The sequence below is a fragment of the Bison bison genome, unplaced genomic scaffold (genome assembly GCF_000754665.1).
Source record: "Bison bison bison isolate TAMUID 2011002044 unplaced genomic scaffold, Bison_UMD1.0 scf7180017864466, whole genome shotgun sequence".
NCBI classification, from domain to species: Eukaryota; Metazoa; Chordata; class Mammalia; order Artiodactyla; family Bovidae; genus Bison; species Bison bison.
This window is the reverse complement of record NW_011495027.1, coordinates 10,912,246-10,934,294: the sequence shown is the minus strand read 5'-3', so window position 1 is coordinate 10,934,294 and position 22,049 is coordinate 10,912,246. Positions and strand designations below refer to the sequence as shown.

The window sequence follows — 22,049 nt, the reverse complement described above, 5'->3', positions numbered from 1 at the left end:
AGAAAAGGGGCAAGGAAGATCCATCAATGACTCATTACTCTCAAGTTTCAGAACATTTATTTTTATTCACTAATTTACAAAAAGGAAAGGCTGAACACTATCAGATCTACAGCTCTGAAATATGGAAACATGGTGTCAGTGTACCCTAAACAATACCACACTGCAACAAAAATGAGGGGTTCCACCATTAATTTTTAACCTGAATAAGTTATTTCTTCCTTAAACATTTATATTCTGAAAACAATTTTATTCCACAAAATTTAGAATTTCATCACTTTTAACACAATTATAATAATCTCAATTTAAATATACATAAAATACTAATACACATATACTTTATTCACATACCAGCAATAATAAAAATGTATAATTTTGTGCTATGAGCCAGCACTGTGTTAGGCTCTTGACAATATTATTTTATTTAATTCTACAATTTATTAGATAAATATCCTATTTATAGAGAAGAACTAAGACTCAGAAAGATAAAGGAACTATAGTTCAAGGACCCTTAATCACGTATCAAGGGTAGAATTTAAACCCAGATACACCATATTTTCTCCACTGTGAGCTGTTTCTTTTCATTAATACTATATATAATGTTTCTTCCATCAAAAGAATTTTTCACACTGTAGGTTTCAAAGAGTGTAACTTTTTTGTTTTAATTTGGCTGCGGGATCTTAGTTGTGGGTTCTAGTGGATCGAACCCAGGATCCTTGTGTTGCAAGTATGGACTTTTAACCATTGGACCACCAGGGAAGTCTCTCGAAAGTCTAACTTCTAATAGTTGTATGCTATTCTTTCCAGTAGAAATAACCAAATTTACTTTTTTATGACTATTCTTAGATATGCAGGTTACCAAATTTTTTGCTTGTTTTTTCCATTTTTCCATTTTTGTTTTGGCTCTTGTCCTCTCTCCTCTCCTCTCAGGCTCTGTTCACATAGCTGGATGTGGCTTCCCACAGTTTCTCAGTTTATAGCTCCAGTCAGGAGAGCAACCAGACTGCACCTAGAACCTCTCAGTCCAAATCTGCAACTTCCTGGAAAAGGAGCAATAGGCCCAGATTGCAGTAGGTGCCTGTTCTCTCATTATAACCATGTAGACTGGTGTGGGGGAAGGCAGTTCCTCAGAAAAGAGGGTGCTGATCCAAAAGACCTACGTGTTCACCTCAAGAAAACAATCTTGAGGAAGCAGAGAACTGCCTTTAGTTGTGATATCCAGTATGTCTCTTTTACCATCAAGTTTACAAAAACTTTCTGTATAGCTTATTAGCCTTCTTAGTCTCCCTTACTCTAAGCCCAAATGACTATAAAGCCATTTCATCTTAGATGTGCCCAATTTTTTGTTGTTGTTAAAGCTACAGGAAACATTTTTCATCTGGATTTTTTACTTCTGAATTATTTCTTTTGAGTAAACTGCTACAAATGAATCTATTGTATAGATGAAAGCATGGAAAACATTTTTATGCATTTAATGCATTTTTATGCATTTATTGCAAATATCCAAGAGAGAAATGTAATATTGCTACCAGCAGTGTACCATTCACAGAAACCATAACAGTTACTAAGATCAAAATCCTTTAAAAATTATTTAATGGTTTTAACATGGTATCTGTTGCAATGCACAATTCTTTGATTACTAATATGACCATACATTGCTTTTATTTATGTAAACTTTCTAAAAGAATCTTATTAGATGAGTTAAACTACTATAATTTATTAAGTCATTTTGATGTATAACTACTATATACAGGATTCTTACAGGAAGAAAACTATTAAAGCTACACTCCACACTGACATCTGCCATAATGCAATTTCCAGGTTCACTTACTCATTCTATAGCAATTCCAAGTTATATGTGTGCAACTTTCTAGGTGTCAGAAAGAATTAAATGGCCCAAGAGCTATCTAAGAATAGTAAAAGGAGCCAGCAAGGAAAAAACAATCACAGGCCACTGAACTGACATACTGAGTATGCCACATGCAGAACACAACCCCCTCACTTTCACGACATCTTTCTACCTCTATGTACAGCTGGTTTTCTTCTTCCTTTATGGAAGGAAGGATGAGAGAGAAGGAAAAAAGAGAAAGACCTTTATATTTAACTCACAGGAACCTCAAAAAGGTGGAAAAGTTGAAAGGGACACATACTAATAGAAGGGGAACAGAATCAGTATTACATGTTTCAGTTCCACCAGAAGGATCCATATTTACAAACTAAGAAAAGGGGGATAATTCTGTATGCAGGCTAATAAGAGGTATTCAGTATCACTACTATTGGAGACATTCTGTGCTCCTCCTATTCCTTTTCTCACTGACTCCTCAAGTTGAGATTCAAAACATCATTTAGTCCTTTAAATTGATCAGTCCTAAAACTGGAAAAAAATTTCTCTAGAAAAACATTTTACTAAAGTTCACAGCTATTGAACTCTCCATCTAATTCCTAAGTACCATGTATAAAAATGGCAACTAGAACATTCCAATTCCATTATCAAAACTTTTTATTCTTTAAAAAAAATTAAGAGTGAAATCAAGAATATGAAAACAGCAGTAACCTACCATAAAGTCGCACCTCAGATTCAAATTAAAAACCCAGTTGATAAATACTTGAAAGAATTTGTCTCCTTTCTAATAAGGAGATATAAAAATATCTTAAGTGCAGACCCATTAACAAATTACAAGGATACCCAAACTGGGGCTTTAGTTTGCAAAGTACTTGCACTTTTAATATTCATAATTTTTCATAAATATAGCACTTTCATGAAACAGATACCTGGGAAAATGCCTTTATTGAACAGATTTAAAGGGCATACAACAATTATAGTTTGCAATAAAAAGCATTACAAGAAACATACTTATAACCAAACCAAAGCATACCTGTATTCATTTCTACTTGTATCCAAATATAACCTAGTTTTGTTATCTAAATATAAAAACTCATAGCTAAGCAGTAATTTTAAACTATTCTTAAGGATAAGTATTTCTAGTATTCTAAAGCTATTTAATATATCCTAATCCCCCAAAACATCTGGCAAATAGTATGCTCTCAATAAATACTACCTCTCTATATAACTTCTTACTAATACAGGCAAGTAACAGTTAAGGTGAAGCCCAAAGTATTACTCATATTAATGGCTAAAATTTTTCATCAAAGTTCTTAGAAGGGCCCTACCAGTAATTTATACATGTGCATCCGTCCTCTAATCTACTCTTATCAACAGAGCAATTCTTGATCTTCTTATCATCTATAACACAGATAACTCCTTGAAGACTGAATACCGCCCTGATTTTTTTTTTTAAGTTATCTTAATACACTGTACTAAAGAGACTAACACTAGAAAATGACAAGCTGAAGAAAATAAAATTTTAGTGTAAATCATGTCCAGGGGAAATAGTAGCACCTGCCTGTTTGAATGTCCTTCCAGAGAACCCAGGATTTAGAACTGTCTTCAAATATGATGAAGCAGCTCTGTTTCAATATGTTTATCTGGAAAAGAGGAAAACTTACAGTGATTTCTTTTAAAATCAAAAACAATCTTAAATTTAAATCCAAAATTATTGAAAGTTTACTGCAAAAACAGCAAAAGATGTATTAAGGTAACTTGCCTTTTTGATAGTTCCAAGATAAAACAAGCCATCTGACCATCTAGCTAGGACATCCTGACCCTCTTCAAATTTACATGCTGGCTTTTTGACTTTATGTCCATCCTGTAAAGACAGCTTGGTCAAGGATGTTGGGGTCTTTTGGTTTCGACGTAAAGGAGACCGCTTGTGGACCAGTGAATTACCTGCCCCTGTAGAGTCTCTGTTTAGGAAATAAATAATCACATATAAGACTGATTTACTTATAAAGCTTATATTTTATACCAATCATGTATTTATCAAAATGTTTTATCCATTAAAAACCTTATAATTAGGGAAAATACTAACAAGTACCTCAAATCATAAAAACTCTCCAGAAACAAAGAAGCTTAAAACAAAATTATAGCAGTTGTCAATATTCATTCCGTGTCAACCCAAGGGAGGCCAGGATTCAGCAACCACTCCAAGGTAACACATTCAGGAAAGCTATAATCAAAATGACAGCTATAAGTTGAAGTGGGTAGGCCATGGTTATGAGCAAAGAATGCCCTGAATCTCTATTTAGGTTTAAGTACGTATGTATTTATTTATTTGGCTGCGCCAGGTCTTAGTTGCAGCACACAGGATCTGGGATCTGTAGTTGCAGAATGCAAACTCCTAGTTGAGGCATGTGATCTAGCTCCTTGAACAGGAAGGGAACCCAGTTCCCTGTATTGGGAGTGCAGAGTCTTAGCCACTGGACCACCAGGGAAGTCCCTCATCTCTCTTTAGATAAAAGAAGTTGCATGACATAATTTCATAAGCACTAAATAAAAGAATAAGAATGATTATGTCCACTACTACATATATGATAAACAACAAGGACCCACTATGTAGCACAGGGAATGATATTTAATATCCTGAAAGAACCAATAATGGGCAAGAATTTTTAAAAGAATACATATATAGGGATTGCCCTGGCTGTCCAGGGGTTAAGACTCAGCACTCCCAATTCAGGAGGCACAGGTTTGATCCCTAGTCAGGGAACTAAGATCCCACATGCCACCCAGCCAAAAGAAAGAAAAAAAAACACAGAATACATATATATACACACATGTCATATATATAACACATATGTATGTATAACTGATGGAGAAGGCAATGGCACCCCACTCCAGTACTCTTGCCTGGGAAATCCCATGGACAGAGGAGCCTGGTAGGCTACAGTCCATGGGGTCGCCAAGAGTCGGACACAACTGAGCGACTTCACTTTCACTTTTCACCTTCATGCACTGGAGAAGGAAGTGGCAACCTACTCCACTATTCTTGCCTGGAGAATCCCAGGGACAGAGAAATCTGGTGGGTTGCCGTCTGTGGGGTTGCACAGAGTTGGACATGGCTGATGCAACTTAGTAGCAGCAGCATGTATAACTGAATCACGTTGCTGTACACCTGAAACACTGTAAATCAACTATACTTCAACTGAAAAAAAGATTATGCCGCATGTAGTTAAAATACACTAACCAGTGAGTCTGGGTAGTTGGGTATATTTAACTCATTGGAAGGGTAGTCATGACCTCCCTACAGGGTATCACTACTGAATGAAGCCTTGTTCACTGATGGGAATGCATCACAGTCCCTCAAGTATACTGACTTCTAGAAGTTTAAAAAAATACTGAGAGCCACCAATTTTTACAAAATCATATTCAACTGAGAAGCCAATTGTAAGATCACTTACATTTTTTAAGCATAAGACCCCAAAATTATATACTCCAAAATTACATTGTGACATATATCAATTACTGCATAAACAGCACAGCACACCACCATCAGCCTTCATAAAGATAACCAAGCAATATTTGTTTGGTTTCATCCTCCCAATTTAGACTTTTAACTAATTAAATGTACAATAATATGTAAAACTAGGTAGGTGATCATTCTAAAACAGTATAAAAGTTAGGTAAAAATGAAGTAAGTAGGGAAGAAAAAAAAGTTTCCAATTGGGAATACCTATTTTCAATACCTAAGGATACACAAATTCTGGAAAATTCTGTCACAAACCACAACATGAATAAACCCTGAAAACATTACGATGAAGTAAAATCAGGCAGATAAAAAAGACAAATAATGTATAATTACACTCACATGAGGTAATTAGAGGAGTCAAACTGATAGAAACAGAGACTAGAATGGTTAAGTTCCAGGGGTGTGGAGGAGGGAGGTGTGAGAAGTTAGTGTTTGTATACCAGTGGCTGATTCATGTTGATGTATGGCGGAAACCAACACAATATTGTAAAACAATTATCCTCCAATAAAAATTTTAAAAACTAAATAAAGGGCATAGAGTTTCAAAGATACACTACATTCTAAATATATCCAAAGGAATAGTGACTGATATTCCACATTTGCTAAAAAAACATTCATCTATATAACCAAGAAGCTAAACAAACTCCAAGCAATATAAATTCAAAGAGATCTACATCTAGACAAAACACAGTAAAAATGTTGAAACCCAAAGAAAATCTTGAAAGCAGGAAGAAAAATAATTCTTCACATACAAAGAAACCCCAGTAAAGCCAACTTCTCTTCAGAAACAATGAAGGCCAGAAGGCAGTGAAATAGCATATTCAAAGAACTGAAAGGGAGGGGGAAAACTGTCAATTAAGAATTTTATATACAGTAAAACTGTGCTTTCAAAAATGAAGGTGAAAAAGATACTTCTAGATAAACAAAAACTAAGAGAATTTGTTGCTAGCAGAGTTACAAGTAATAAAAAAAAGTTCATAAGTAAACCAAGGTAGAAATTCAAACATGCACATATGTGTACACACACACAAAATAAAAAACAAAGAACACTAAGAAAGGTAATTAAGTAATCATAAAAGGCAGTGTAAATGCATATGTATTCTAAAGCAAACATATGGAACAATACGTACATAATTGTATTTTTAAGGCCATGACATACAAGAATGTAATATATTTGACAATAACTGCACAAAAGATGGTGGGAACAAAACTGTATTTAAGTAATGACACCATATAGTAGCTCCAATCCAAAAGGACAAAGCAAGAAAACAAAAAATGGTAAGTAAATATAAATGAAAAGAATGTCAAGAAAGTATCTACCATATAACCCAAGCAAGTCACTGTTTCAAGTAAGAACTGATGTTTCATGAAAAAGCTACTAGTTCAACCAGCAACTCAAACAATGGCATAAATATCTTACATGGATTTCCTATTCTGTCACGCATAATATTAAAAACCTAAACTCAAGATTAAGATTAAATGAAAATAATGTTTCATCAAGAATGTTCCCTGGTAGTACAGTGGTTAAGAATCGGCCCACCAAAGCAGGGGACAGAGGTTCGATCCCTGGTTCGGGAAGATTCCACGTGCCTTGGGGCAACTAATCCCATTTGCCACAACTACTGAACCCATAAGCCCTAGAGTACATGCTTCACAACAAGAGAAGCCACCACAATGAGAAGCTTGTACATGACAACCATAGTAGCCCCCACTCACAGCAACTCAAGAAAGCCCACACACAGCCACGAAGACCTAGCACACCCAAAAATAAGTAAAAAATTTAAAAAAGAATGTTCTTAAGTGCAGTAGGGTTTTCTGTGCGTGTGTAGTGTTTTTGTTTAACTGTAAGTGCTCAAAAGTAAGTAATACTAGCATACACTGGTGCCTTGTTTCATGCTAAGGCATACACTAGCCTGACCAAATACTAGTTTCACACAATCATACAAACGCCAATACAGTGGGAAAAGCAAGTAACATATTAGTATTATCACGAAAACAGTTAAGACTTTGCAGACCACCTGAAAAGACCCATGGATCACATTTTAAGAATCATGATCTAAAAATACATATCACCATATACTGTTGCCAGGTCAGCATAAGCTGAAGAAAAAGCTCTTCAATACTATAATTAGATGATTTACAAGACTTAAAAACCTGACAAGATGAGTGATACAAGTAAAAATGGAAAATGAGTCACTATAACAAATTTTATCAGCAGGAAAGCTCCATGTCAGGCTGAGCATTTTCTCTCTCCAGACAGTGAAACAAAATCTTCAAATCACAGTATGAAAATGACTCTATTAGCAAGCAACTTTCTAGAAAGCTATAAACTCAATGGTCACAGACAGACTTTGCTTCCCTTAAAGAAACTAGAGCCTGATCAACATAATTAATTATGTGTGAGAAATAACCTCATCAGAATACCAGAGTGACTACAAGGACCTAGAATCTTCCAACTCTAGAGTGGAATATGTACAAAATCACAACTGCAAACATTCCCAGATAGTTTCATATCCTCTGCCACTGCTTCAACAAATTCTCTCCCTTTTTAACCTTTGATGGCAAGGTCTGTCCCCATCTTACTCTCCACTATATTACTCCTACTACAAAATAAGCCCTTAGATCATAAGAAATAAATCATTAAAATTTTTTTTCCACTCCTAGTGTTTCCACCTCAATTCTACTAATATTTCTAGCACATCGTATATTAACAATCCTTAATCCAGTAACAGTTGCCCTTGATTCCTTATGTCTCACTTCCACTATAACCTTTTTCCCTTCCATTCACAGCCAAACTCCTGGGGAAAAGTGACTTGAGTGACTACTGTGTGCTCAACCATACATCAACCTGCACATTTATTCACAGATCACTCTTTAAGCCCATATCATGAGCCATTTACTGTGCCAGGGGAAGAGTGATAATACTCAGAACAATATTATGGAGACATTTTTACAGATAATGATTTTACAGATCCCTTTTTACCTATGAAAAATCTGTAACTCTAAGAAGACAGATTAAATAACTTGACCAAAGTTACAGAATTATAGACCAGAGTCAGCATTCAATCAATCTTTCTACTGGCACTTTCCCAGTAGCATTCAACTACTCTTAATAACTTGTAAGGATAGTGGTGGGAAAACAGAAAAACTAAAATTCCCTTGATTCCTTCCTTCCCCTCCCACCACTTTCTCTTATTTCTTTCCTCCCATTCACAGCCAAACTTTTGGGAGAAAGTTATACACATTTAACTGTCTCTGCTCTTACAGTCGTCTCCCCATTTAGTCTGAAATTAACTGCAACACACACCACCACTCTCCCACCCAAACATTCTACCAAAACCAGGGAATGTGTGTTACTCTTCTGACAGCTGTAGCCTCATTGCTCTATTATAGAGTATGGTACATAAAGCTCAGAAAGGTTATATGGACTTTATAAAGTTCAAATTCAATTAAAAAAAAAAAAGCTATATAAAGTAACATTTTTTTTCTAAAAATATATCTATGCCAAAATAATCTCAGTTTTGCTCTAAGAATAAGAATAGACTCTAATTTACATTCTAAGGAAAATGCACATCAATATTTTATCAATACAAACACATAGAACATAAATCATGTATTATCTGAAACTACTTTAATAAAGATATTTTGTAAAAGTATTATCCTACCTTAAAATTCTTCTTCCCAAAGAACTTTTAGAGAAAACAAAGAAAGAAAGGGTAAATGACCCATAACACTGAACACAACTCAAACATAACTAGGATAAACAATGTACATCTTCCCTTTCCCCCTGTTACTGTCACTGATTACTTCCCTCCTGTCCAGAATGTATCCATTATTAGAAGTTAAACATTTTTCTAATTTTAGAATGTATTACTTCCTTTCTGATTACAAAGGTAAACACAGAGCTGATTAAGTAAATAATATAAATATATACACTCAAAAATAAAATTCCCTTCACTGATCACCTGAAACTATTGCAACACTGCTAACTGGCTATACCCCAATACAAAATGCTTTTTGTATTAAAAAATAAATATAAAATCAAAAAAATAAAAATAAAAACTTCCCATCCTACTTCCTCCCACAAAAGAAAACTATTCATCTCATTTTTCTTATGTATACAATCTACATGTAGATATAATTTACATACATATAACAAAAATTAGAATACTGCATACACTGCTCTATAATTTTTCTCACATAACAATGTATCTTAAATGAATGTAATGTCCATCTGTATAAATATAAAAGCATGTAAGATAATCTTTCCAACAGCTGCTAAGCTCCTTTCCAACTACCACACAACTGAGGAACATTGAGGATTTTCCAATGTTTTGTATTACTATTACAGGCAATAATACAAAGTTCATCCCTTTACACTTTAATTTTAAAGCATTCCAAATACTACATAGCATAAATTCAAAAAGAACTGCTGTATCAAAAATATGCATTTTCCCCCTTTTATTGTAGAACATTATAAATACATGCAAAAAGAAGAGATTAAGAAGTGGCAAGAATACACATATACACAATGGAGTATTACTCAGCCATTAAAAAGAATACATTTGAATCAGTTCTAATGAGGTGGATGAGACTGGAGCCTATTATACAGAGTGAAGTAAGCCAGAAAGAAAAACACCAATACAGTATACTAATGCATATATATGTAATTTAGAAAGATGGTAACAATAACCCTGTGTACGAGACAGCAAAAGAGACACTGATGTATAGAACAGTCTTATGGACTCTGTGGGAGAGGGAGAGGGTGGGAAGATTTGGGAGAATGGCATTGAAACATGTAAAATATCATGTATGGAACGAGATGCCAGTCCAGGTTTGATACACGATACTGGATGCATGGGGCTAGTGCACTGGGACGACCCAGAGGGATGGTATGGGGAGGGAGGAGGGAGGAGGGTTCAGGATGGGGAGCACATGTATACCTGTGATGGATTCATTTTGATATTTGGCAAAACTAATACAATTATGTAAAGTTTAAAAATAAAATAAAATTTTAAAAAAAGGAAGAATAAACATGATTAAGATAAAAAAAAAAAAAAAAAACTATACAAAAAAAAGTCTCAACGACCTAGATAACCATGATCTGTGTGTGTGATCACTCACATACAACCAGACATCCTGAAGTGTGAAGTCAAGTGGGCCTTAGGAAGCATCACTAGAACAAAGCTAGAGGAGGTGATAAAATTCCAGCTGAGCTATTTAAAATCCTAAAGACAATGCTGTTAAAGTGTTGTACTCACTATGTCAGCAAATATGCAAAATAGCAGTGGCCACAGGGCTGGAGAAGGTCAGTTTTCATTCCAATCCCAAAAAAGGGCAATGCCAAAGAGTTTTCAAACTACTATACAATTGTGCTCATATCACATTCTACAAAGTTAATGCTCGAAAATCCTTCAAGATAGGCTTAGGCAGTATGTGAAACTGAGAACTTCCAGATGTAAAAGCTGTGTTTCGAAGCTGCAGAGGAGCCAGAGATCAAATTGCCAACATCCGCTGGATCATGAAAAAGCAAGGGAGTTCCAGAAAAACATCTACTTCTGTTCCATTGACTATGCTAAAGCCTTTGACTATGTGGATCATAACTGTAGAAAATTCTTAAGAGACAGGAGTATCAGACCACCTTACCTGTCTCCTGAGAAACCTGTATGCAAGTCAAGAGGCAACAGTTAACAAATGGACATGGGGCAACAGGAACATATATATCAATAATTAGTTTAAATGTAAATGGATAAAATGCTCCAACCAAAAGATACAGATGGGCTGAATGGATACAAAAACAAGACCCATATATATACACTGTCTACAAGAAACCCACTTCAGACCTAAAGACACATATAGACTGAAAGTGAGAGGATGGAAAAATATATTCCATGCAAATGAGAAGCAAAAGAACGCTGGAGTAGCAATCCTCATATCAGCCAAAACAGACCTTAAAATAAAGAATATTACAAGAGATAAGAAAGGACACTACATAATGATCAAAGGATCAATCCAAGAGGAAGACAGAACAATTGTAAATATCTATGCACCCAACATAGGAGCACCTCAATACATAAGACAAACACTAACAGACATAAAAGGAGAAACTGACAGTAATACAATAATAGTAGGAGACTTTAACACCCCATTCACACCAATGGACAGATCATCAAAACAGAAAATTAGTAAGGAAACACAAGTCTTAAATGATACATTAGATGACATGGATCTCATTATCTTCAGGACATTCCATCCAAATGCAGAAGAATAGACCTTCTTCTCAAGCGCACATGGAACATTCTCCAGGATACACTACATCTTGGGTCACAACTCAAATCTCAGTAAATTTAAGAAAACTGAAATCGCATGAAGCATCTTCTCTGACCACAAAGGTATGAGACTATATATCAATTACAAGAAGAAAACTAAGAAACACAAACTCATGGAGATTAAACAACATGTTTCTAAATAACCAACAGATTACTGAAGAAATAAAAAAATTTCTAGAAACAAATGACAATGAAAACAGGACAATTCAAAACCTATGGGATGCAGCAAAAGCAGTCCTAAGAGGGAAGTTTATAGCAATTCAATCCTACCTCAAGAAACAAGAAAAACATCGCAGAGACAATCGAATAACTTTACACCTAAAACTGGGAAAAGAAGAAGAACAACAAAAAAACACCAAACCAAAATTAACAGAAGGAAAGAATCATAAAGATCCAAGCAGAAATAAATGAAAAAGAAATGAAAGAAACACTAGTAAAGATTAATAAAACTAAAAACCGGTACTTTGAAAAGATAAACAAAATTGACAAACCCTTAGCAAGACTCATCTAGAAAAAAAAAAAGAGAAGAATCAAACCAACAAAACTAGAAATGAAAAAGGAGAGGTTACAACAGACAATGCAGAAATACAAAGGATTATAAGAGACTATTATGAACAACTATATGGCAATAAAATGGATAACCTGGAAGAAATGGACAGATTCTTAGAAAAGTTCAATCTTCCAAGACTGAACCAGGAAGAAACAGAAATTATGAACAACCCAATTACAAGCACTGATATTGAAGCTGTGATCAAAAATCTCCCCAAAAACAAAAGCCCAGGACCAGATGGCTTCACAGGAGAATTCTATCAGACGGTTAGAAAAGAGCTAATGCCTATCCTTCTAAAACTCTTTCAAAATATTGCAGAGGAAGAACACTTCCAAACTCATTCTACAAGGCCACCATCACCCTGATACCAAGACAATGCAAAAAAAAGAAAACTACAGGCCAATATCACTGATGAACATAGATGCAAAAATCCTCAACAAAATTTTAGCAAACAGAATTCAGCAACACATCAGAAAGCTCATACACCATGACTGTTGAGTTTATTGTAGGAATGCAAGGATTCTTCAATACACACAAATCAATCAATGTGATAAACCATATTAACAAACTGAAAGATAAAAATCATATGATCATCTCAACAGATGCAGAAAAAGCCTTTGACAAAATCCAGCACCCACTTATTATTAAAACTCTTCAAAAAAATGGGCACAGAAGTAACCAACCTCAACATAGTAAAGGCCGTATATGATGAGCCTACAGCAAACATTATTCTCAATGATGAAAAACTGAAAGCATTCCCCCTAAGATCAGGAACAAGACAAGGGTGTCCACTTTCACCAGTATTATTCAGCATAGTTCTGGAAAGTCCTAGCTACAGCAATCAGAGAGGAAAAAGAAATAAAAGGAATCCAGATCAGAAAAGAAGTAAAGCTCTCACTGTTTGCAGATGACATGATACTGTACATAGAAAACCCTAAACATAGTATCAGAAAATTACTAGGGCTAATCAGTGAATTTAGCAAAGTAGCCGGATACAAAATCAATACACAGAAATCATTTGCATTTCTATATACTACCAATGAAAAATCAGAAGAAGAAATTAAGGAATCAATCCCATTCACCATTGCAACAGAAAGAATAAAATATTTAGGAATAAACTTACCTAAGGAGACAAAAGAACTGTACATAGAAAATTATAAGACTGATGAAAGAAATCAAAGAATGACATAAACAGATGGACAGATATTCCATGTTCCTGGGTAGGAAGAATCGATATTATGAAAATGACTATACTACCAAATGCAATCTACAGATTCAATGTGATCCCTATCAAATTACCAATGGCATTTTTCACAGAACTAGAACAAAAAATTTCACAATTCATATGGAAACACAAAAGACCCCGAATAGCCAAAGCAGTCTTGAGAAAGAAGAATGGAACTGGAGGAATCAAGCTTCCTGACTTCAGGTTATATTACAAAGCTACAGTCATCAAGACAGTATGGTACTGACACAAAAACAAAAACATAGACCAATGAAACAAGATAGAAAGCCCAGAAATAAACCCATACACCTACAGGTGTCTTATTTTTGACAAAGGAGGTAAGAATATACAATGGGGCAAAGACAGCCTCTCAATGAATGGTGCTGGGAAAACTGGACAGCTACATGTAAAAGAATGAAATTAGAACACTTCTTAACACCATACACAAAGATAAACTCAAAATGGATTAAAGACCTACTAGGTAAGACCAGAAACTATAAAACTCTTAGAGGAAAACATAGGCAGAACACTGGGTGACATAAATCAAAGCAAGATCTCTATGACCTACATCCTAGACTAATGGAAATAAAAACAAAAGTAAACAAGTGGGACCTGATTAAACTTAAAAAGCTTTTCCATAGCAAAGAAAACTATAAGCAAGCTGAAAAGACAACCTTCATAATGGGAGAAAATAATAGCAAATGAAACAACTTACAAAGGTTTAATTTCCAAAATATACAAGCAGCTCATACAACTCAATAACAGAAAAACAAATAACCCAATCAAAAAGTGGGAAAAAGACCTAAACAGACATTTCACCAAAGAAGAAATACAGATAGCTAACAAACACATGAAAGATGCTCAACATCACTCATTATTAGGGAAATGCAAATCAAAACCACAATGAGATATCACCTCACATAGGTCAGAATGGCCATCATCAAAAGTCTACAAACAATAAATGCTGGAGAGGGTGTGGAGAAAAGGGAACGCTCTTGCACGGTTGGGGGGAATACAAACTGATACAGCCATTATGGAAGATGGTATGGAGAGTCCTTAAAAAACTAGGAATAAAACTACCATATAACCCAGCAATCCCACTCCTAGGCATATACCCTGAGGAAACCAAAATTGAAAAAGACACATGTATCCCATTGTTCACTGCAGCACTATTTACAATAGCTAGAACATGGAAGCAACCTAGATGTCCATCGACAGATGAAGGGAAGAAGTTGTGGTACATATACACAATGGAATATTACTCAGCCATTAAAAGGAACACTTTTGAGTCAGTTCTAATGAGGTGGATGAACCTAGAATCTATTATACAGAGTGAAGTGAGTCAGAAAGAGAAAGATAAATATCATATTCTAACGCATGTATACAGAATCTAGAAAAATGGTACTGAGGAATTTATTTACAGGGCAGCAATGGAGAAACAGACATAGAGAACAGACTTATGGACACGTGGAGAGGGGACAAGAGGGTGAGATGTATGGAAAGAGTAACATGGAAACTTACATTACCATATGTAAAATAGATAGCCAATGGGAATTTGCTGTATGACTCAAGAAACTCAAACAGGTGCTCTGTATCAACCTAGAAGGATGGGATGGGGAGGGAGGTCCAAAAGAGTGGGGATATACGTATACCTATGGCTGTTTCATGTTGAGGTTTGACAGAAAACAACAAAATTCTACAAAGCAATAATCCTTCCATTAAAAATAAATAAATAAAAATAAGAAAAGCACATGGAACAATAGACTGGTTCAAAATTGGGGAAGGAGTACAACAAGGCTCTATTTTGTCACTCTGCTTATTTAGCTTATATGCAGTGTACCTCATACAAAATACCAGGCTGGATGAATTACAAGCTGGAATAAAGACTGCCAGGAGAAATAACAACCTCAGATATGCAGATGATACCACTCTAATGGCATAAAGTGAAGAGAGACTAAAGAACCTCTTGATGAGGGTGAAAGAGGAGACTGAAAAAGCTGGCTTGAAATACAACATTCTAAAAACTAAGATCATGGCATCCAGTCCCATCACTTCATGGCAAACAGAAACAGAAAAAGTGAAACAGTGGCAGATTCTATTATCTTGGGCTCCAAAATCATTGCAGACGATGACTGTAGCCATGAAATCAAATGACGCTTGCTCCTTGGAAGGAAAGCTATAACAAACCTAGAAAGCACATTAAAAAGCAGAGACATCATTTTGCTGACAAAGGTCCATCTAGTCAAAGCTATGGCTTTTCCAGTAGTCATGTACGGATATAAGAGTTGGACCATAAAGAAGGCTGAGTGCCAAAGAATTGATGCTTTTGAACTGTGGTGCTGGAAAACACTCCTGGAGAGTCCCTTGGACTGCAAGAAGAGCAAACCAGTCAATCCTAAAGAATATCAACCCTGAATATTCACTGGAAGGACTGATGCTGAAGCTCCAATACTTTGGCCCCTAAGCAAAGAGCCAACTCATTAGAAAAGAGAAGGGGGTAACAGATGTTGAGATGGTTAGATAATAATATTGGCTCAATGGACATGAATTTGAGCAAACTCCAGGAGATAATGGAGGAAAGGGGAGCCTGGCATGCTGCAGTCATGGAGTCACAAAGAGTTGGACATAACTCTTTGAACAACAATAAACAAAACAAGCACAATGAACCATCAGATATTCACCATCCAGTTTCAATTATCATCTTGTGATGGGTGTTTCATTTAAACACCCCATTTTGCCCAAAACCGCATTATGTATATATTTTAATGTAATACTTATTTTGTCAAATGAATCTCCAAAATGGTACCAATCAACACTCTGACCAGATCAGAGAAGTTACTTGATGGCCCACACCTTCTCCGAAAAGGAGTATCATCCTTTTGCTATCTGACAACACACACACACATACAAGCGTAAGTTTCTATTTACATTTCTACTACTGAGAAGCTTTTTTTCCCCCCCATAAATTTGTTAACAATTTGTGTTTCTTGAAACTCCAGCTGATATTCTCAGCCTGTTTTTAAAGCTGAAATGTTAATCCCTCCCATAATGATTTTCAAGAGCACCTTATACATTTCGAATACTTTGCTATTATACAGTTGGAAATATTTTCCCAAGTTCATATCATGTAAAAGTGCCTTGATAAATACTTTTTGATCAGGAAGTATTACTTCTGGATGCTCAGTTGACCCTGGTCAATAACTACAAAGCTGTATCGCTCATCTTGCATCAATGCTAGGCTGCCTCTCATATTTAAGATAAATTTACACAGAAAACCAAAACAAATAGAAGAGGCTGGTCCATCTACCCTTTCTTTAAGCTCTGTAGTCCCTACCTTTGCTCCTGGGTAATGAATGCTCAACACTCATTAAACGTCCAGTCCATACCTTCCTTTTTACAGGATGTTAAAGGTGTAGAGAATACAGCTTCTCCCAAATGGAGTTGATGCAGGCTAAACTTCACAATATTAGGCAGCTAATCTTTAGCATATTAAGTTCAATGCAATTCCAGTTAAAATCCCAGCAGGATTTTTAAAGGTAAAATACTTAGAAAATTAATGGAAAAACCAATAGAATTACTAGATCAACCTTCAACAGGAAGAACAAAGAGGGGAAGACTTGTCCTACCAGACACTGTGACATATTCCAGAGAAAACTGTTCTGTACTGGTAAGAATCTATAACAGCAATGCAACAGAACAGGTATTTCCAAAACAGATCTATTTACAGGAAACTGTTAATGATAAAAATGATACTACAAATCCATACAGACAGGATATATTATTCATTAAACATGTGTTACAGAAACTGGCTCACTTAAAAGGGAAAAAAGTTGTATCCCTAGTTCACAATACACAAAAAGGTGAACTCTAGATGGAGCACAGACATAAAAGGTAAAATACAAAACATGAAATCTAATTAGAAAACGTAGAATACTGTTTTGATCTTGGAAGTGAAGCATAGATTCAAAAACATGGAAAGATTCTGCCAAAGCACAGATGAAAACAGAACAAAATTTATAGCACAATTATCATTTATACAAACTTAAAAATGCACATGTAACACCATACATAAGAACACATACATACATAAGAATATATTTAATAACATATTAATTATATTCAAGTGAGTATGTTAAGACAATTGGTAAATGAGAGCAGGGATTTGACTGAGGATTGGGGAAACTAGACATATACTGGCCATAGACTTGGGATGACATTGTATTCTGGTGACATACATTATAGGTAACTGAGTAGCAGGACTCAAATCATATCTCAAAAATATTCATTATGACTATCACTATTTCCTATTTGCTTTTGGCGCAGTGGTAAAGAATCCACCTGCCAAGGCAAGACATGCAAAAGACATGGGTTCAATCCCTGGGTCGGAAAGATCCCCTGGAGTAGGAAATGGCAATCTGCTCCAGTACTCTTGCATGGAAAATTCTATGGACAGAGGATCCCACTGGGCTCATTCCACAGTGTCAAAAAAGTCAGACATGACTGAGCACGAACACACATTTTACTATTTGACAATGCATACATAAAGACTGTATCTATATCTGTACCTGTAATGTTACTATTATTAGAGAAGCATTTCATCACTACTATTAATATCCATCTTGAAAGAAACTGCCTTGACAAAAAGTTTCTTTCCTTGAAATCAAGCAGGAAAAAAAAGAAATTAAGTGGAGGCCAAGGATTCTACCCACTCCTTTGTTCTTGGTTTACTACTACTCATACAATAATAAGACCCTTGACTCAAGAACTTGAGAACTAGATGCATAATTCAAATAGTGTGTCTTCTCCGCCCCCCTCCAACCCATTTCCCAATTTATCCCCCCAGCTAACTAGGAAATTATCTGAATATTACTTGGGACATCGCAGACAGTGTATTTCACATCTTGATATAATCTCTGAGGACTACTACAAGGCTAATATTAAAATACATGAGGGATTTCCCTGGGAGACCAGTGGTTAAGACACTCCTAGAGCAGAGGGCACAGTTCAAGCCCTTGTCAAGGAACTAGTATCCCACATGATGCACAGCGCTGTCCAAATAGAAAGAAAGAAAGAAAAATTATTGTATATATATAACTGAATCACTTTGCTGTACACATGAAATTAACACATTGTTAACCAACCTAGGTCTCCCGCATTACAGGCAGATTCTTAACTGTCTGAGCCACTAGGGAAACCCTCAATCAACTATGCTCCATAACAAAATGAAGTTAAAAAAAAACAAAATACATGAGTTATGCACTTGACAGTATAATTTCTCAAAAATGGTAGAAGAAATATTAGAAACTCAATGTCTTTTCAGGTTAATTATTTTTCCGTCAATAAATATTGAATAAGTACCTATTCTAGGCCTGGTGAACAAGACAGTCAAGGTTCCTATCTTTGAAGCTCAAGATCTTGGTACGAAAGACTCAAAGAGACCTTCCTTCTTAATTCTTCAGTTCAGTTCAATCACTCAGTCATGTCTGACTCTGCAACCCCATGGACAGCAGCATGCCAGGCTTCCCTGTCCATCAGCAACTACCAGATCTTACTTAAACTCATGCCCATTCAGTCGGTGATGCCATTCAAGCATCTCATCCTCTCTGGTCTCCTTCTCCTCCTGCCTTCAATCTTTCCCAGCATTAAGGTTTTTCAACTGAGTCAGTTCTTCACATCAAGTAGCCAAAATTTTGGAGTTCCAGCTTCAGCATCAGTCCTTCCAATGAATATTCAGGACTGATTTCCTTTAGGATGGACTGATTGGATCTCCTTGCAGTCCAAGGGACTCTCAAGAGTCTTCTCCAACACCACAGCTCAGAAGCATCAATTCTTCAGCACTCAGCTTTCTTTATAGTCCAACTCTCACATCCATACATGACTACTGGAAAAACCATAGCTTTGACTAAACAGACCTTTGCTGGCAAAGTAATGTCTCTGCTTTTTAATATGCTGTCTAGGTTGGTCATACCATTTCTTTCAAGGACCAAGCGTCTTTTAATTTCATGGCTACAGTCACCATCTGCAGTGATGTTCCAGCGCAAGAAAAGAAAGTCGGTCACTGTTTCCATTGTTTCCCCATCTATGTGCCATGAAGTGATGGGACCAGATGCCATGATCTTAGTTTTTTTCAATGTTGAGATTTAAGCCAGTTTTTTCACTCTTCTCTTTCATTTTCATCAAGAGGCTCATCAGTTCCTCTTCACTTTCTGCCATAAGGGTGGTCTCATCTGCCTATCTGAAGTTATTGATGTTTCTCCCAGCAATCTTGATTTCAGCTTGTGCTTCATCCAGCCAGGCATTTCACATGATGTATTCTGCATATAAGTTAAATAAGCAAGGTGACAGTACACAGCCTTGACGTACTCCTTTTGCAATTTGGAACCAGTCTGTTGTTCCATGTCCAGTTCTAACTGTTGCTTCCTGACCTGCATACAGATTTCTCAGGAAGCAGGTCTGGTATTCCGATCTCTTGAAGAATTTTCCACAGTTTGTTGTGATCTACACAGTCAAAGGCTTTGACGTAATCAATAATAAAGCAGATGTTTTTCTGGAATTCTCCTTATTTTTCTGTGATCAAACGGATGTCATCAACTTGATCTCTGGTTCCTCTGACTTTTCTAAATCCAGCTTGACATCTGGAAGTTCACGGTTCATGGAGTGTTGAAGACTGGCTTGAAGAATTTTCAGCACTACTTGGCTAGCATGTGAGATGAGTCCAATTGTGCAGCAGTCTGAACATTCTTTGGCATTGCCCTTCCTTGGGATTGGAATGAAAACTTAAGTTCTTAGTGCTGATTCAAGCCCAGCCACCGAGACAGGTTCAGTTCAGTTCAGTTCAGTCACTCAGTTGTGTCCGACTCTTTGCAACCCCATGAATCGCAGCACACCTGGCCTCCCTGTCCATCACCAACTCCCGGAGGTCACTCAAACTCACGTTCATCGAATCTGTGATGCCATCCAGCCATCTCATCCTGTCGTCCCCTCTTCCTCCTGCGCCCAATCCCTCCCAGCATCAGAGTCTTTTCCAATGAGTCAACTCTTCACATGAGGTGGCCAAAGTACTGGAGTTTCAGCTTTAGCATCATTCCTTCCAGAGAAATCCCAGGGCTGATCTCCTTTAGAATGGACTAGTTGGATCTCCTTGCAGTCCAAGGGACTCTCAAGAGTCTTCTCCAACACCACAGTTCAAAGGCATCAATTCTTCTGTGCTCAGCTTTCTTCACAGTCCAACTCTCACATCCATACATGACCACTGGAATAACCATAGCTTTGACTAGACAGACCTTTGTTGGCAAAGTAATGTCTCTGCTTTTGAATATGCTATCTAGGTTGGTCATAACTTTTCTTCCAAGGAGTAAGCGTCTTTTAATTTCATGTCTGCAATGACCATCTGCAGTGATTTTGGAGCCCCCAAAAATTAAAGTCTGACACTGTTTCCACTGTTTCCCCATCTATTTCCCATGAAGGGATGGAACCAGATGCCATGATCTTCATTTTCTGAATGTTGGGCTTTAAGCCAACTTTTTCACTCTCCTCTTTCACTGTCATCAAGAGGCTTTTTAGTTCCTCTTCACTTTCTGCCATAAGGGTGGTGTCACCTGCATATCTGAGGTTACTGATATTTCTCCCGGCAATCTTGATTCCAGCTTGTGCTTCTTCCAGCACAGCATTTCTCATGATGTTCTCTGCATATAAGTTAAATAAGCAGGGTGACAATATACAGCCTTGACGTACTCCTTTTCCTATTTGGAACCAGTCTGTTGGTCCATGTCCAGTTCTAACTGTTGCTTCCTGACCTGCATACAGGTTTCTCAAGAGGCAGGTCAGGTGGTCTGGTATTCCCATCTCTTTCAGAATTTTCCAGTTTATTGAGATCCACACAGTCAAAGGCTTTGGCATAGTCAATAAAGCAGAAATAGATGTTTTTCTGCAACTCTCTTGCTTTTTCGATGATTCAGCGGATGTTGGCAATTTGATCTCTGGTGCCTCTGCCTTTTCTAAAACCAGCTTGAACATCTGGAAGTTCATGGTTCATGTATTGCTGAAGCCTGGATGCAGTAGTTTGAGCATTCTTTGGCACTGCCTTTCTTTGGGACTGGAACGAAAACTGACCTTTTCCAGTCCTGTGGCCACTGCTGAGTTTTCCAAATTTGCTGGCATATTGAGTGCAGCACTTTCACAGCATCATCTTTCAAGATTTGAAAGAGCTCAACTGGAATTCCATCACCTCCACCAGCTTTGTTCATAGTGACGCTTTCTAAAGCCCACTTGACTTCACATTCCAGGATGTCTGGCTCTAGGTGAGTGATCATAGCATCATGATTATCTTGGTCATGAAGATCTTTTTTGTACAGTTCTTCTGTGTATTCTTGCTACCTCTTCTTAATATCTTTTGCTTCTGTTAGGTCCATACCATTTCTGTCCTTTATCGAGCCCATCTTTGCAGGAAATGTTCCCTTGGTATCTCTAATTTTCTTGAAGAGATCTCTAGTCTTTCCCAGTCTGTTGTTTTCCTCTATTTCTTTGCACTGATCGCTGAGGAAGGCTTTTTTATCTCTCCTTGCTATTCTTTGGAACTCTGC

General features: G+C 36.5%; 1 protein-coding gene across 3 annotated transcripts in view; it reads right to left on the bottom strand.

The window, feature by feature from the left end:
- Positions 1–22,049, bottom strand: part of MTF2 (metal response element binding transcription factor 2) — a 73,885-nt gene that overhangs the window by 22,722 nt on the left and 29,114 nt on the right. The window contains exons 1-3 of one of the 3 annotated variants that reach the window (XM_010860458.1): positions 3,785–3,796; positions 3,603–3,704; positions 3,402–3,483 (exon numbers count right to left, since the gene is read on the bottom strand). Coding sequence is in view for 1 of the 3 variants with exons in the window: in XM_010860456.1 (XP_010858758.1) it covers positions 3,402–3,483; positions 3,603–3,801 (281 nt within the window). In the remaining 2 variants the exon portion in view is untranslated. Of the gene's footprint in view, positions 1–3,397; positions 3,484–3,602; positions 3,802–22,049 lie in introns of those variants that run through there. The other 2 variants (XM_010860456.1, XM_010860457.1) reach the window with 2 other exon arrangements.